We start from the raw sequence: 18,491 nt of genomic DNA on the forward strand, positions 1-18,491 counted from the left end.
TGTTGTTGCTGTCATACTGACCTGTGATTGGCCTGTATGTTTTTCTTTTTTTTTTGGGGGGGGGGGGAGAAGTCATGCCATTCTTTATATTTGGCCGCTCATTACTTAATCATGTGAGGCTATCGTAACAGTTCTACACGTTATTAGCGTGTAGATCAGTTATTTTTGGCAAGCAACACGTACCACAGAGGAGCTATAAATTAGCCGTCAGTCACGTTGAGGTCATGTAGGATTGTAACATGATTATAACATCACAGGAATATCTGCACTATAAATGTGAGTGGATTTGTGCCCCAGCTTCAGTCACCGGGCGCCTTTGCCTGAAATATTTCCTCAGTCTAAACTACACTAAATGTACACTGCATTGACAACATAATTATGCACACAACCCTTTTATATATGCAGTCAAACTGAGTGTTAATTTAACTTAAAGGGTGCACAAAATTACACTCATAGTTTCAAATTTGACTGTGTAGTCACTGTTTTTTTCTTGACTCACTTTGAGGGGATTCTTTGTTTGTTTTGAACTTATGCTTCCCTACCATTGAAGGAAACATTATACTTTTATCTCAAAAATTCAGCACCGTAAAGGTGTTTTTTTTTGTTGCTATTTGTGGATCTGAAATCTAAAGAAAACGGCAAGCAAAACATCTTTGCTCACAGAGTCTGCATATTATTTATATTCCTAGCAATGTTTTTGCAGAAAGGAATGGAGTCGAGCAGCACCAGTGAAGATGATTTTTAGTCCTTCTCTTTTAAGTAAGAGAACAAGGAAAAGATAATATTGGGTTCATCCTATCATGTTCCGCAAACAGGAAGACATTATATAAGAAGCAGCGGCATTATCCCGACAGGTTTCAAACGTGATTGACATAAAGTGAGGTTGATTCTTTTTTTACGTGCTCTGAAATTCACTCACCCCAAAAACGTACCAGTGTGCAAACACCTTTCGATGGCATTGTGTTGCCTCTTCACACAAACCAGTCTTTGTACTGACATTGAGAGACAACCATTGGTGGAAGAGACAGTTAATACCATTTGCTTGCTATTTATGGGGTGCAACAACACAACACAGAATTTGTGTATTCAGTATTGTGTATTCAGGTTTTCCTTTACACCAATAGACCATAACACAATTGTTTTGAAAAACCAGGGCCACATTCCCTTTTATGGTCTCAACCTCCTTACCCTTATTGAAAGACACAGATAAGATATTTTTGGGGCTTAGTGCCTTTATTGATAGATCACAGACAGGAAACGGGGAGAGAGATGGGGCGGGGGGGAACACACGCAGCAAAGGTCATCAGGGTTGGGACTCGAACCCGTGACACGCTGTCATGCTGGATTACCAGCCTAGGTGCCATTTCATCAGATGTTTAAGTGAAATAATGTCTCACACAGTTATGTTTGACTGTACCCTCCGCAGGCTGTTGGAGACAGACAGCAAGTCCCTGCGCTCCGTGAATGGCTCGAGGCGGAACAGTGGCTCCTCGCTGGTGTCCAGCTCCTCTGCCTCCTCCAACCTCTCCCACCTGGAGGAAGACACCTGGATCCTCTGGGGACGCATCGTCAACGAGTGGGAGGACGTGCGCAAGAAGAAGGAGAAGCAGCTCAAGGTGAGGTGGACAAAGTACTCAACCTCAGTACTTGAGTCAAGATATGGAGGATACTCCTGGTCAAATATTACTCAAGTGAAAGTTGCCAAATTTGTATTCGGGTAGTACACACGTACTGGGGTACTTGCTTTTATTTCAATATTCAATGATTCCCAAGTAGAAATTCTAAAGTACATTTTCTTTTTTAATATCAATGTATGGTGAGCTTGTAGATTGTCTGTTCCTGCAACAGGGGTCTCTCCAGCACAGAACAGGCATTTTCATGTCTGGATACCAATTTTATCCAATCGGGAGAAAGAACTCATAATAAAGGATAAACAAGTGAAATTGAAAGTGATGACACAAATAAATGAGCAGACAGTCACAAAACTGGAACTGGAACAATATAAATTTAAGCTGATAAATGGGTATACCGTATTCTCACCTGATTGGTTGAAAATGTATTTTCTGTTTATTAAAGAGGTAAAGAGACCCCTCTTATTGAACATTAACATATAGCAATGATTACTATCAGAATATAACGCTTAAATAGCACTTACCCTACCTTACAATACATTTGTAAATGTATTTTATTAGTTACCAACTCTGGTCCTGTGTGCTCTCGATTAGGCTGGATTATGAGCTCGCAGAAGCACGTTTGACCTCAGCTCACCCATGATGTTGTTGTTATCCAAAGTCAGGCATGCTACTCAGGAACTGCAAATACTAAGAATTATTCATTAACTGAGATTACTACTGGTTTTACGACTTACAGCAGTCCAAAATATAACGTTTCCTTCTATAATATTAGGAGCATAAATTCACAATAGAATTTGTAAATCGCAAAATTGGATGCATTTCCCATTGAACAATGAATCCATTATTTGATTAATCATTTCACCCCTAACTGTTTGGACCACAGTTGACAGACACACTGACTACATTTTCATTTCATGGACAGAGCTTGTTTTGGTTCACCTAATAACCTATTTTGCACACCACAACTTTCTACTTCGGCCCGCGCACTCATGGACATTGGACACGTCACTTGCAGCCATCATCTGTTTGGCACAAACATTAGCCTAGCGGCTTGCTCAGGCACACCATGCAGAGCCTCAAGGCCTCTGCACGCCTGGCCTGTTTAGTGACTTAAAAAGTCAGGCACGTAATATCTTGCACGCAGGACGTCAACTGAAACAAAATTTGTGCTCACAAATTCAACTTTGATGGAAATCGCTTACAGGTTTTCTCTTCATAGAATGACGACAATAGTAGGCCTATGTTTCCATTACACTGGATTAAACTGAATCTGTTATGTGGGCCCCAACAATATGATTTTGTCTAAAGAGCTCATCCTTTAAGTTAGACTGTACTTAGAATCTCTATCCCTACAAAGTTATGCCTCAAGCTTTTACCTCTGGCAATGAACCAAACAATTCCCCTATCTGTCTTGACTGTTGACTCGGTTTAAAAGTAATTGTGTGCGTTTGTGTGTAGTGTCTCAGTGTTGTCCTTGAACTTTATTATTTTAGTTCTTGACATTTGAAACTCAATTTGAGTCCCTTCATTCGTTCATGTGATCATATAAAGGGGCTCTTGAGAACTTGTTTGTCTCCAAACCATGTTAAAGAACTATCGGTTCGTAATTTGAGCTGTGAACATATTTATTATGTGCTTAAGTACACATGTCAATGTCAAGGAGCTCAAAAGATGTGTGTACATACAGTATGTGTCTGTGTAACCGGGGGAAGTGTAGTAAAGAAACTGCATCGCAATAATCAATGTTATTAGTGTTATTTCATGGCCAGATGGCTCAACTGGCCTGTGATATTAATCATCACCAATTCCGTCTCTGTAACAGTTGGTCAGTTGGTTTTCTCTTCCCCTCAGCTTCTGTAGATAGTAGAAACATGATTTTAGCTGCATGAGGGTAGAGGGGAACCTCCAACTTTTTTTCTTTTCTTCCCTGTCAGCGAAACTCTTCTCTATTTTTAACGTATTAATGATGTATTCATTTTGCCCTCTGGACTTTCTTTTCTACTGCTCCGGCAGGGAAGACTCTTTCTAGCAAAACCAAGTGAATATGCGCTAAAGGCAGACCAGGTTTACTGTAGCGCAGTAATATGGGTAGGCGTCAGCGATGACTCCAGATGTCTTACATGAATACGTAATTCATGAGTTTCCACTTACATCGGTGTATTAGTGAGAGAGAGACTATGACGGTGGGCTGGGAAGACGAGGGTGACAGAATGAGCAGCAAGTGTGGTGGCACAGAGTTCAGCTTTCTCTCTCAGACAAGACAGGATGTGAGAGGGTTTATTGTTCCAGCACAAGGCTCGGCCTGTCTTGGCTGACCTCGGTGAGAGGAGAGAGATCCCCTGCTGAAAGCCTGCATGGGTGGACCTCTGATCCAGATACACCCTGCACCCACACCACACTCAACAGCTGCACAAGGCAGTGTTCCCTCTCAGAAATGGGATTAATGGAGTTATATCGGCAATAATATGCAAGAAAAACATTTCGCTCTGCAGGACACCTCCCTGACAAGATTATTTAGTGGCGGAAAATTGTGTTATCATGTGGAACATCCCGTGCTAGAATGGGATAACATATTAGAGCATAATGAGATGAACAGACGCTTGGCTGTATCCTGATATAAATAACACTGGTGTGTGTGTGTGTTGTAGTCCCTGGTGGAGGCCAGCCTGTTCCCCTGTTCAAAACATGTATATTTTTGGAAATATCTTTTATAATATAGGAAAACAGTTTGATAGTTTTCCTTAATGGATATATATATTTTTTACAATGTATTTTGGGGATTTTTATGCCTTTTATTGATTGTATAGTAGGTTGACAGGACTTTCTCATTATCCCACACAGGACCTAGTCAGAAAAGGGATTCCTCATCACTTTCGGGCGATAGTATGGCAACTTCTCTGCAATGCCCAGAACATGCCCATCAAAGATCAGTACTCGGAGCTCCTGAAGATGACTTCGCCCTGTGAGAAGCTGATTCGCAGGGACATAGCGCGCACGTACCCAGAACATGATTTCTTCAAGGAGAAAGACTGCATGGGACAGGAGGTTCTCTTCAATGTCATGAAGGTAATTTTCTTTGCTGTTTCCCAGAGTGAAACACAAACATCTGTACAAGCTTCACAGGTTGGTTGCTATTTCACAATTCAAGGCAGCAAGTAATGCAATTTGTGAGTGTATAGTAAGTACTAATACTAATAGTTTTGACTAGTTTTCTTCCCAAAAACACATGTCCAACATTAGTTGTCCAAAAAATTTGGCATATGTCAGGAAAACACATGCTCTACAAATAGCTTGACCAGCAGTCCATGTCTGTGTAGTTTCTCATGTAAAACCAGCTGTGCTCTAAAGACCACTGATACTCATCCCACATCCCTTTCTGTTGTCTCAGGCATATTCTCTGGTGGACCGTGAGGTCGGCTATTGTCAAGGGAGTGCCTTCATTGTGGGACTGCTGCTCATGCAGGTAATCCCAATTATGCTTTTCGACACACAAACTGTTTCCTTGGAGACACAGATTCGTTATTGCCTTCCGGCAAATTGTCCAGCATCCGTGTGTACATATTTGTACAGCTGGACAAGAGTGCGAGTGTTTGAATATTGCAATGTTTTCATCTCTAGATGCCAGAAGAGGAGGCGTTCTGTGTGTTTGTGAAGCTGATGCAGGACTACAGGTTGCGGGAGCTCTTCAAACCCAGCATGGCTGAGCTGGGACTCTGCATGTACCAGTTTGAGTCTATGATCCAGGTAGGAGCCGTATTATGACAAATTAAATCACTGCAGGGGCAGGTTAAGAAGTTATGGGAAATGATTTCTCACAACCTTTCGATCATGCAGGAGCATCTGCCGGACCTCCATGTGCATTTCCAGGCCCAGAGCTTCCACACGTCCATGTACGCCTCCTCCTGGTTCCTCACCATATTCCTCACCTCCTTCCCTCTGCCCGTTGCCACCAGGATCTTCGACATCTTCATGTGTGAGGTCAGTTTGAAGAGACCATGAATCACCATTTTGAGTATTTAGTCAAAGAAAATAAACTAGATTTTGTTTTGGTTAAAAGGTTTAATAATAACTGCTGATAAAATACAAGATTTAATCAAGCAACAATAGAGAATCGACAGTATGTTGTCCGTTAGCGCCACCTAGCGGCAAAAAGATAGTTAGTCAGTTTTGCAATTTTGTGAGTGTCAACATTTATATTTTGTATTGTCTCCATCTTGTCACGATCTCTCTAATCTTCCTTAATTATACAATTCAATACTTGTTTTATGGCCTTTCTATACTGAAATCTGTGTTAAGAATAATAGGTTAAAGGTGAGGCAGAAGAGATGACACTTTTGACAGATTTAAAATAAGCATGTTCAATATCTCGGTATACATTTTTGTTCTCATTTAACCACTTAAACCCTATATATACTTTGTTGACCACCCCGGTCACCCCAGGGGTCTATACTTGGTCCTCCTCTCCTTTTCCCCCCTCTACACCAAAGGAAAATGCCCATCCACAGGTTTACTTGAACTTGTAGATCAGCTATTTTCACGAATGTCCACCCAGTTTCAGGATCTAGGGTTCCTGTGGTTAATGGAGCCATTGGACCTGTGGAAGCTATTCTAAGAATTCCTAGTGATGACTGGTGATGTTTTTTTTAAGGGACTGGAGATTGTGTTCCGTGTCGGGCTAGCCATCCTCCAAATGAACCAGACAGAACTCGTACAGCTCGACATGGAGGGAATGTTACAGGTACAACCACTATGCAGTAAGCAACATCCGTGCCCCTGTGCCCCTGTTTGTGAGCTCTCATGAGCCCATGCTCACAATCCGCATAAACTCTCACCACCACGTTAAATTGATTTATATACGTGTGTACTCCCAATGCGCACACTGACATTTTGGTGGCAGAAGAACACCTTGCCACAGCATTTGTAAAGCAAGTGGTATATATATATACATGAACCCTGACTGGCTCTCATCCAGTCTCTCTTTTTCCTTGCTGCGCTCCAGCACTTTCAGAAGGTCATTCCACGTCAGCTGGACAGCGGGCCAGACAAGGTCATCCAGGCTGCCTATCAAGTCAAGTACAATGCCAAGAAGATGAAGAAGTGAGTCCTGCCATTTCCATAACTGCGGAAGCTTTTATTTTCCCCCCTACCTTGACTGGAATTGTAAATAATGTGCTGGAAGACTAGTCACACTGAAACGTTTTATTCCCCCAAAAAATACATGTTGGCTTATACTACAGTTTCTTGAAATTTTTCATTTTTATTTTATGAATGTTTTCTGTTACATTTATTTATATAATTATTTCAGGTTGGAAAAAGAATACACTACAATCAAAAGTAAAGAGATGGAGGAGCAGGTGGAGATTAAGGTGAGTGCATTGAACGGCAACAAAGAAAATGATAGGAATTCGATTGACACGATTTAGATTTTGGAAATCCTGCAGGGATGTTGGAACACACTACAGGTCCTGTAGTGTGTAGGGTTTGCACTATATGCACTATATTGCAAACCGTTCACCATTACTGACCTTGTTTTCGTTGTTTTTTTAACACAGAGGTTGCGAAACGAGAACAGGCTTCTGAAGCAGAGGATAGATACATTGGAGAAAGTGAGTACAATCTGGGTAACATAACAACCATGGCAGTGCATGCACCAGTCATTCACAGTCATGGGCTTTCACTTTGAGGTCACCGACATTGTTGCATTAACCCATCCAGTGTATGTTCATATGTAATGTATGCAATTGCATCTCCGGTTGACCGCTGAGAACACACATGGAGTCACATATTCACTAACTAGGCTATACTTGTTGAAACCCATCCAACTAAACAGTGGTTTATACGTTGTTGCACAGTGTATTGCACACCAAAAATAGTAGAGCTACAATCTATCTATTTGCGGTAAACTGTGCACAACTACCCTTATGATAACTTCCTCTATGTTCAGGGGGTTTGTAAACCGAAGTTGGCCATCGGAATGCAAGTTGCCTCTGTTGTGATGAATGTGTGTGGCGTACATGTACTGTATTTACACGCAGGGATCTATGTCATTCTCATTGTCACGTCTAACTCAAAGCAGCAACCGTTAACATGCTTTGTCTGGAATGCGAAAGTGAATGCTTAACACACATTGGGGAGATGATATGGAGCACTGCATGCCACTGTGTGCCGTTTGTATCATTCATGCGTTGTATGGCACACATGGGTGCTGACACTGCCTGGCATGAGGTCTCTGCAGTGGATATGCCAGGGTGTCCGTCACAAAGGAGACTTATTTTTAAACCAGTTCAAGGTTGCTTCACTCTGGTCTCTTATTCATAATACATTTGCTAATGTAAGATCATTCAAAAGATTGGATGAACGCCACTTAAAAGCAATGGACCCTCTGTTGCGTTCAAACAAGCATGGCTCCTAAACACTATTAGTGCTGATGTCTCACTGCGCTTTCTCCTCTGGGCTCTATTTGCTGTTAGCTGTTCTGTGCTTTGCCTGTGTGAAATGTGTCACTGTGTTTTTCCAACACCATCTAATTTCCACACTGTCACCACCTCATTCACAATCTCGTCACCACACTGCACGGCAATGTTCCTTTTCTGACTCTGAACGCTAACAGTTATTAGCTACTGATTTTGTCCAAACGGGAGCTGAGAGGAACATTGCCTATCTTCTCTAGAAAAATCAATTGTTCCTCTTTTTTGTGTTACAACCTGTCTTCTGTTTTGTGTCTTTCACTCTCTGCTCTCTTGTTGATATTTCTGTTTTGTAGGAAAGTGCTTCCTTGGCAGATAGATTGATCCAGGTATATTGCCTATTTTCATGTCCTTTATCACTTGTATTGAACCTTTACTCTTTTTTACTTTGCATGCTCATCGTTAGCAAAATGACAAAATTATCATAATGATCAGTATCTTCCAAAATTACTAGCATAGAGATTAACAACATTCTGTATAAGAGAAATAAAACTAACCCTAGCGGATCTCATTTGTAATAACCACTACTGACTGAGTATAAAGTGCATGTAACACCACACCACTGCATATCACAAAACTCACAATCACAAATCATGCTCAGAATTCATCTAAAAAAATCAACCCCTCCAAACCAACAGCATGTGCTTGTTCTCCATCCTTTCATTTTGCCCGACCGTTCTATCTTCACCCCTTTCACCGCGCTCACCCCATCACCCCTCGGTTGGCTATGTCCCCAAGGGACAAGTGACTCGCGCCCAGGAGGCAGAGGAGACCTACCTGCTCAAACGGGAGCTGGCCACGGTCAAACAGCACTGTGAAGAAACAACTGCTCAACTGGAGCAGGCCCAAAAATCCACCAGGCAGCAGCCGCAGCAGCAGCAGTCTCAAGGGGTAAGGAAAGGGCCACAGTCTCCCCAGCTTGGCAGGTGATAGCAGACTAGAGGCAAGGCCCTAAACAACCCCTCGACCTGGAAACACGATCCACAAAGTGACACCACAAACCTGCTATTGTGACACCATGGTTTTCTTTTGACGAGCCAGTGTGTTTGCAACGTGTAACCTCAGACCGACTGTTGTTGAGACTTGCTTGAAAACGTGTTTTGTATTGTTTTTCTGTTCAAGTTTGAATTTGCCATGCTTTTTCTCCTCCTTTTATTGTTACCATTTTACGAAGTGAAAAAACGAAACAAACGAAAGCAAATCGAATCCATTTGTTCATAATCGTCCAGAATGGCCTGGATGTGGTTTCTCTCCCCACTCTGCACACCGGGTTATGCATAATGATCTCCTTTGGCATGCATGACTTCACATTGGGACACAGTGTTCCACACATCTCGGCTACCATTTGCAGTGTTCAGCGTCTCTAGAAATGTACTCATGAATTTGTAAGCAGATGTGTGATCGGCTTGTAGGATTTAACACCACTGAGGTGGTGCCGCAGCCTTGTTGTTCTCAGCCAGCCAGTCATCTGTCATCGGTGCATAACCGTTGACCAAACAGACACTGCAATATTCTCAATTATTGATGACCTGATCCAAGATGCTAATGTGTGCAGTGAATACAAAGATGTTTTACATAATTTGCTGCCTTGCTCTGCCGTAAGCGGCTATTAAATATTTATTTTGAAGTCAATACACAAAGGATAATTTGTTGGTGTCAGTTGAAATCAGAGGTGAAGTGAGTGTCTATGCCAAGGTGTGTTTTCAAAAACTGAAAATGATCTTTTCAGAAATGCCTGTTATATTGTTGTCCCTGGCCTGAATATGTCCAGACGTGAGCAGACACAGTAGATATAATGCACTATATTGGTGTGCTTTTCTGACATTGTGGTGTCTGCTGCAGAAAGGCAACCCGCGGTACACAGAGGACTTCATCCTACAACTGGAGAGGGAGCTGGTCCAGGCCAGGCTGAAGGAGGCTGAATCCCAGTGTGCACTCAAGGAGATGCAGGACAAGATCCTGGATATGGAGAAGGTGTGTGTGTGTGTTCAAACCTCATATACCTGCCGACACAATAGTTCAAGTTCAAGATTTATTTGTCTCCCGAGGAAAAAATGTGTCTTAGACAAAAAACCATACAATCATACAGTTTTGAACATGGCCCCGAAAATATTTGTTGCGTATTGTGTATTGTAAATTTGTTTCCTAAAAAAGAAAAACTTCTACGAGCACTGGTATACTGAATAGAAGAGAGGGTCGGGAGCAGAACTTGAGTTACCACTTTTTAATTTTGTGTGTGTGTGTTCTCTTCCAGAGGAACATGTCCCTTCCAGATGACATCAACGTGGTGCGTCTCCAGGAGGAGCTCATAGGGGTGAAGCTGAGGGAGGCCGAGGCTCTGACTGGACTCAAAGAGCTGAGGCAGCAGGTCAGAGGCCTGGAGGAGCACTGGCAGGTGAGCATTTACATGACTCAAAGAGCTGAGGCAGCAGGTCAGAGGCCTGGAGGAGAACTGGCAGGTGAGCATTTACATGACTCAAAGATCTGAGGCAGCAGGTCAGAGGCCTGGAGGAGCACTGGCAGGTGAGCATTTACATGACTCAAAGATCTGAGGCAGCAGGTCAGAGGCCTGGAGGAACACTGGCAGGTGAGCATTTACATCAAATCAAACTGCCCAGTTATCTATTTATAATTTATCACTTTAATTAAGCGCTACCGCTATATTCCACAATGTGGTGCCAGTGCCAAAGAAATCCGTGCTATGAGCCTACAAGATGGTTCACTTCTCACTGGAACGACCTCCCAAGACTTTAAAAATTACTGCTCTGGAAGATCCTTTATGATCAATTGATTCATGACTGACGGACAGATGCCACCTTCTCTTGCAGCGTCACTTGGCCCGCACCGCTGGCCGCTGGAAGGACAGCCCCCGGAAGAACACACTGAGCGAGCTGCAGGACGAGCTGATGAGCGTTAGGCTGCGTGAGGCAGAGGCCCAGGCCGAACTCCGAGAAACCCGCCAGAGGATGCTGGAGCTCGAGACACAGGTTCGGAGATTAGACAAACGTTTTCATGTCAAGGACCCCCCAAATTATATATATTTGGCCGTGGATCCCCGTCTCTAAATATTTTGTTCCAGGAACCTCTAGAAGCAAAAATTTGAGTTAAAAATGTTCACTTTAAAATAATATATAGTACGCAAATGTTCATGATTTTTCAAAAATAGCAGATCTACAAGCTTGTAATGTGTCACTTCGTGCCACGCTACGAGCTTGCGTATCTGCACTTTTTGGACAGCCAAAATATAAATTAAAGCTTTTTAGTTCAATCTAAAAAGACACGGATGCTTTCCTGGTTTAAGGTTTAACCTGACACCAAAGGGCTGTTCACACCATGCAGATAACTATTACGATGACTGTAAATATGTTGCTTTAAATGATCTAAGTGGAGATATGGAGTCCACAGCATAAATAGAACGACAACGCATCAGAAGGACATATGGGATGCAATCGGGTTCACTCAATCCTCTGAATCACATCAGTGAGGTCTATTATGGACGGAGATGAGGAGAAGATTATGATTATAGAGATGGAGCTCGTTCATTTTTATTGATAACGAGCACCTTATCGATCAGGCTTATCGAGCCAGGTTCTTATCGAGCCCACTATCGAGCATTTTCTATTATTTTGTGGAAAAACGGGAGACAATAAATTCTGAACAGAACCAGTATCCTTTACTAGAGCCTTCAAAATACAGTACTTTTCTAACAGACGGAAGGCAATTGACCTTTTTACCAATACAAATATTTAAGAAACTTAACTAGTTAATATTTGTACGGTGTACCGTCACTTTAAAAGTGTCATTTTGTTTACCCAGGCAGCGCTGGTTGGCATGTATCAAATACACTTTTAGACCGACATGTTTGTGCCATCATGGATGATTACATTTATTTCTTAATTGCCTCTTGTCTTGATTGTTTAAACATGACGTCATGGGCCGCTATGCTCGATAACAGGCTTGATAAACCCAAAGCTTATTGATAACGGGTACTCAATGAGCTTGTTATCGGATTTTTTCGGGTATCTGTTATCGAGCTCCATCCCTAATTATGAATAGCTAACGCTAGCTGGTAGGCTAACTGGCATTACCACAGGAATAGTCTACAACTAATTATCTCGCCTCCTTCAGATTATCAGATTATTATTATACAGATTTAGATTATGCATATGCTATTGCATATGTCACTCAGCACCACAGAGACAGGGAACTCTCTCTTGCTCTCTGCCTCTGTGTACACTCCAATGCAGCGTGCATTTGGTGCCACTGTTTACAGAACATATCATTCTTCAGTGTGGAAGTATGTTTATAGTTAAGATCGTGCTTGGCGTTAATGGCCCATTCCCCACCATTCACTGTAAAATCTTGATTGTTCATTTAAGTCTGAGAGTGTACACAATGGCTAAGGGTCCATTTGGTTACATTTGTACACTTACAAGTTTTTATTTTATTTCTTTTTTTCATTACAAAGGTGAAAATATATGTCATTAATTGATAAATTGGATTGTTGGTTCACCATTAAACTAAATAATGGCATAGTTGTACTATTGGGGAATGGCCACCAGAGAGCAGCAGTCATCTTCCAAGTCTATGTTTCCAGTCCACCAGTTTGATTGAATCTTTTACAGTTTACAGAAAAAAGCACAGGAAAGTACAGTTCAATACAAGGTCTGCTAAGAGGATTTAAAACCCAAGAAAGCATATGGCTTGTTTCCATTGGGATCCTTCATATTCAATTCATCAGTGTAAACTGAAACATTTGAAGTATTAGGACTACGAATGTTCTTCTCCTGTCCAATAAAGTGAGTGTTATGAGAGACATCAGATGAATGCACAACATGATATAATATATTTTAACACTTATTCATAATGATCTTTACTCATGTGTGCACACAGAATCAGATTCATGGAAACCACTTGCGGCGGGCTGAGCAGGAGGGGCGGAGCCTCCAGGAGCGTGTGCAGACACTCACGGCACAAAATAAAGGTCTACTCGTGCAACTGCAGGACATCAAGAGGAAGCAAGCTGAGATTGAATGCAAGGTACAAGTCTGCATTTAGGACAAAAGGCCATAATTCTGCTCTGATGATCAAGACTAAAACTAAAGCACCTGTCTGAGTATATTTCATTGACCCAGATCCAAACACTGATTGCTATGCTAGCTATATTATATAGGACTAAATGATTGCGCTGTTAACCACTTATACCCTATAATTTATAGAGTATATATTATATAAGTGGTTAACAGTGCAATCATTTACAGTCTAGACTCCTGGCTGACCCCAGTCTACAAAGTATTTATAGGCTATAAATACTTTGTATACTGGGGTCACCCAGGAGTCTATACTTGGTCCACTCCTTTTTTCCCCTCTACCAAATCTCTACAGATGGTTTCAAATAGCCAAACTACAACATGCGAACAAGAAGGCACTGGAGCAGCTCAGACGATTTATTATAACAGGGTGCAAATTGTTTGCATGTTATCTGTCCTGCTTCTGAGATGCACCAGACTGGCCTGCTATAGGCTAGAGGCGCGGTTGGAACTCCCTTCTACATTAGCCGAACTACAACCTCACAATACATTGTGTTGTAGATCTGCAATTCTTTTAGTGGTGCAACCACTCTTATAGACAGCTATGTGTGTCCCTGGGTCTGAGCACGGAAATAGCATATTATCACCACCAAGTGTCACTGCTGCACACCCTAACACACCACCAAGTCTCACTGTTGTGCAGCCTCGCTGGAACTGGGGGGTCCTTGACATGGAAAAAAATGGGGAACCGCTAATTTACATCACTCCTTGAGTCCACTCCTTAAAGTCCAGGTTCTGTTTGGGTCTGGGTCCGGTCCTCTGCTGGCCCCGGTGACGCCCATGCCCATTTCTATCCCCACAACCAACATTTAAATATTCCATAATATATGTATTTTGGCATTATATATATATATATAGCGGTGTGGCCGTGCTGACACAGGGTTTGTTTGACTCCGTTAAGTATAACGCGCCCAGTATATCGATCCGTTCATAACCACGGAGAGCGCCCTGGATTAGGAGAGATGAGTCATTCTTTCCGCCGCGCTAACAGCTAAGTCAACGGTAAGCTAATTTGAGTGCAGAGCGTATAGTATACGGTAGCCGAAAGGCGAACTGACAAAAAAAAGGAAAAAATTCAGAATATTCTTATCCTGCCCGGTATCATTGAGGATGCGCTAGGACGTCCTCAGACGTCCTATGTACGCGTCGGTAGGTGGCGCTATGACGTGTGGCAACAGAATCGGTTCATGTAATCTTATCACAAATGACCCACAATAGTGGGTCATTTAGGTTAGGTACTATTGAAATGACATGCCTCCTCTGATATACAGGGAATCGCCTGCCAGTATGAGGAACTTTACTGGGAAGACGTAGCATGTGGAGGAACACGCAATTCCTCATATTCAGCATCCCTGCTGAGACCCTTGACCAACCTGTAGAAATCGCTAGTGCAACAACAAAGCTCACCCTCTTCGTCTGGCTTCCCTCCCGCAAACACTGCCAATTATTATTTTTTATTTATGTCCGGGCCACTGCATTCTACCCTCTAGTCTCCGCATTAGTGGGCAGGAACTTTCTCCGGGCGCCCCTTTGTATTCATTTATGTTTTGTTTGTTCTTGCAGAGCAAGGAGGAGGTGATGGCAGTGAGGCTGCGAGAAGCTGACAACATCGCTGCTATGGCTGAACTCCAGCAACAGATCTCAGAACTTGAGATCCAGGTAATTCAATACTTTGATCTTATTATCTCACTGCTCCACCCCCTCTTTGTGTAGCATTTAACAATCCAGACTGAGACATAGCCCATCTTCAAGATGGAAGCTGCAGAGACAGAGGTGCGTTCACAACGGATGCCACACGATTCAATATCAAGTCACCGCAAAGATCAAGCAATATTTTGTTTCTACGCCCGAAGTGATATGGATTGTGTAGGTTTAAAAATGTTCAACTCAAGCGATTTTCGTGGAGGCAAACGGCAACATCTGATGCAGGACCCATTTGGATCAGTAGGTGGTTGTTGTTGCGTGTGGATATCCTGAGCTATTGATATAACACTTGAGACAGAGAGATAATTAATTTGTCTCTCTGGTATTTCTGGTAAGCACACGTGGTGTTCTTTTGCTGAAACATGCTTCTGCTTTTTGTTAATTTGTTTCTTTTGTAAATTGTAATTTCAAAATATTGAAAATGGTTCACATGAATCTCACAATGTTGTGTGTTGTGAACTTGTAGATTGTCCCCTTATTTTGTTTTCACAAATCAATCCCTGCACACTGGTTATAACTTACAGTATACACATTGCCAATGCTGCTGCCTGCAACCAAATTCACAAAATGTCAGTTGAATAGAGTGACACAGCTACCGCGATTTAAGTGATGCGATTTATTTTTATTGCGTCCGGTATGGATGTACTGTATCTTCAAGTGGCTGCATCTTTTTTTAGTGTCTTCATTGATGTGAGGAAGAAGGTGGGGTAAGTTGATGTGTGTTCTGCAGGGCTGCAGGGTGTGTAGTTATGACACCGTTGCTCTTACTACAGAATGTAACATGCCATGACACACAGATAATCAAAAGTATCAACTATCAGTTATCAAACTGAGGTCACAAAATGGATAGACGGTCTACATGCTCACAGTGCATCATATTGCGAGGTGATTACTATTCTAGAAAATAAATTAAAAAAAATCACAACCGTGTGAAGTGAGGGGCGCTCTTATCATCTTACAACATCGAGGAGGGAATTCGGTATAGCTATGATTAGGTGATGTAATGCTGATGTAAAACAAACTGTGTCAAAAGAAACATTAAATTATCTTTATTGTTAATGGGATTTAATGTTTGTTAGGGACAAAACAAACATTAATTTCTCTTCATTGTCAATGACATTTTTAAAACAAACATTGAACTAAAAACAAACATTAAACCTGTATATAGGAGGGGCTAGCGCCTTAAAAAAATTTATTACACAAAATTAATTTCATAAAAAACAATCTTCAGTTTGAAAGCGGTTCATTTTACGAGGGCATTGATGTTTTAGGACAGTTATTGAATAAGCATATTTAAGTTCTCCAATAATACAGTGGACAACTGGACTTTTTGTTTAATCAGCACAGCAAAGACCAATATGGACTTTAAAGTAAAAAAACATATCTCAACTCATTGACTGCCATTGACAAATATATTCATTTCAATCCATGGTGGAGCCTGCCATTGACTATGATGTAATTTAGTTTTTCTGTGTATACGATGGAGGGTGCAACCTGTGAGTACACCTGCAAATAACGTGATCTAAAAAATACCTCTGTCCTGTCTAATGTTCTGATTTATAAAAACACATTTGTCTCTGCTTTCTGTTCTCATAAAGTGTTTGCCAAAAACTAAAGAACGGAACATCGTGCTGACACACTTCCCCCCCCCGATGAAATTAGAGTGTATATTTGGTGTTTACATTGTCATGGAACACAATATTCTGTGGTTCTTGTCTGAAAGATTAGTCAAAACACTAAAAAAGCTGGCAAGGAATGCAATAGGCTATGGGCCGTTTGCACCAAGAAAGATTAAATAAAGTTTAGTTTAGTGTTAATCAGGGATTTGTTGATCCAGGATTAATTTTAATTCGAGTTGTGTTGCACCACTTAATTTTAAGCATTGCTCAACAGATCTGTGATTAAATCCTTAACCTGTGATTAAAATCCATTAAACTGTGATTAAAACTTTAAACTGTGATTAATTCATGGATTAAACTTTGTTGTGTGTCCGCCATCTTGGTTTTGCGCTGTAAATAAACAGCAGCAGTCGTGAGCATCATTAGCATTACTATTTCATTCATATTTGAGAATGTTTAAATTATAGTGCCTGCAGCTAAAATATATATAATAATAAAAGTCGTCTCGCTCGCTAAAAAAAACAACAGACGTATGGTCACTCCGTGGTGCGTGGTAGGTTTATAGATCTGTTCCGTCGATCACACACACCACCACTTCCTCCGATAGTTTCCCAAACAACAACAAACATGTAGAGGTATATATGCTGCCATGTTGTTTTCAATTAAACCTCCTCTCTTGCTGGTTTAGAATTAATCCCTTATTGATACTTAAATCAAAGTTTAAAGTAGTGGTGCAACAGGATTGACATTAATCCAGGTTTACTGTGAAAATTAAAACTAAGATTAAAAGGATGGTTTAAAACTAAACCGGATTAGTGAAAACTAGGTTTAAAGTTTGGTGCAACTGGATTAATAGATAAACCTTGATTTAAACCAGATTAAGGCTTAATCTTTCTTGGTGCAAATGGCCCTATATGTAGAAACTCTGGCAGTTAATGAGGTATATACACCTGCATCTTCTGCTATTCACAGATGCTGTTTATTGTTCATAAATCTGCATTAGGGCATTAAGCAATCTTTGTATGCACTCAGTGGAACCAGTTTTACATCAGCTCTACACTACTGTAAACGGGATAGTTGGATAACATCTAACCAGTCCCATCAAACAAGAGTGCAGAAACCATTATTTACACCTAAGCAAATGTAACGCCACACATAATATGGGTGGCCAAAACACATGCAGGGTCCAGATCTATCACCATTCCTGAAACAATACTGATGGATTACACTTAAGAACTGCCAGTATTAGGGTTGCACGACACCAGCCATGTTGAGTTAGCCTGTTTTCTCAACTCGCTGTTTTCTGCAAGACATTACTATATAAGCCAAAACTGGTGCATGGGTCAAACTGAACAACCAATATGTCAATTTGAAGCTATGATTCCCTGCTTTCATATGACATGAAAAAACTAAAATATCCAATGGCAGTCTCTCAGTCAAAATTCAGAGTGTCAAGCTAATGTTGAGTAGGACACCTACAGTACTTCATCAAGGTCATTTTTAAAGGCATTTAAAGTAGACTGCAAGCAAAATTAAGTACTCTATCAAATGTAATTTAATTATGGGCATCCACATGCAGTGCATTTATTGATTAGTGGTAAAATCTCCCCACTGCATCAACCCTGGCACCCCACAGCAATGACAAACACTAGACTTGACACAGAAAGGTAGATGGTGCTCTTTCTTGAAACAAGTCAACTATCACTATCTGATGACTGTTGGTCTTTCTTGAAATGAGTCAACTGTCTGATAACCCATAAATCGTGCATGCAAATTTGTTTGTCAAAAATGTATGGTGATATAAAGTTGTCAAATAATGGTTCCATAATATTATAATGAACTGAAAAATAACCTTCAAATGTGACTTATCATTGCACCTCCTTTGTTGCAATCAAAAGTCGCTGCATGCATATGCTGCTGTTTGACAGACGCAGTACTTTCATTTCATATGTGGATTGAATATTAGAACTCCAAAGC

General features: G+C 41.3%; 1 protein-coding gene across 5 annotated transcripts in view; it reads left to right on the forward strand.

Annotated features, from left to right (window-relative positions):
• Positions 1-18,491, forward strand: part of evi5b (ecotropic viral integration site 5b) — a 40,350-nt gene that overhangs the window by 13,828 nt on the left and 8,031 nt on the right. For 3 of the 5 annotated variants that reach the window (XM_080770672.1, XM_080770671.1, XM_080770670.1), the window contains 16 exons: positions 1,427-1,616; positions 4,476-4,700; positions 5,023-5,097; positions 5,253-5,378; positions 5,469-5,612; positions 6,283-6,372; positions 6,634-6,731; positions 6,940-7,000; positions 7,187-7,240; positions 8,398-8,430; positions 8,840-8,992; positions 9,944-10,075; positions 10,356-10,496; positions 10,930-11,088; positions 12,995-13,141; positions 14,755-14,850. In XM_080770672.1, coding sequence (XP_080626798.1) covers positions 1,427-1,616; positions 4,476-4,700; positions 5,023-5,097; positions 5,253-5,378; positions 5,469-5,612; positions 6,283-6,372; positions 6,634-6,731; positions 6,940-7,000; positions 7,187-7,240; positions 8,398-8,430; positions 8,840-8,992; positions 9,944-10,075; positions 10,356-10,496; positions 10,930-11,088; positions 12,995-13,141; positions 14,755-14,850 — 1,924 coding nt within the window. Of the gene's footprint in view, positions 1-1,426; positions 1,617-4,475; positions 4,701-5,022; positions 5,098-5,252; positions 5,379-5,468; positions 5,613-6,282; positions 6,373-6,633; positions 6,732-6,939; positions 7,001-7,186; positions 7,241-8,397; positions 8,431-8,839; positions 8,993-9,943; positions 10,076-10,355; positions 10,497-10,661; positions 10,689-10,929; positions 11,089-12,994; positions 13,142-14,754; positions 14,851-18,491 lie in introns of all 5 variants that reach the window. The other 2 variants (XM_080770673.1, XM_080770674.1) reach the window with 2 other exon arrangements.

The sequence above is a fragment of the Protomyctophum bolini genome, assembly GCF_963924005.1.
Source record: "Protomyctophum bolini genome assembly, chromosome: 8".
NCBI classification, from domain to species: domain Eukaryota; kingdom Metazoa; phylum Chordata; class Actinopteri; order Myctophiformes; family Myctophidae; genus Protomyctophum; species Protomyctophum bolini.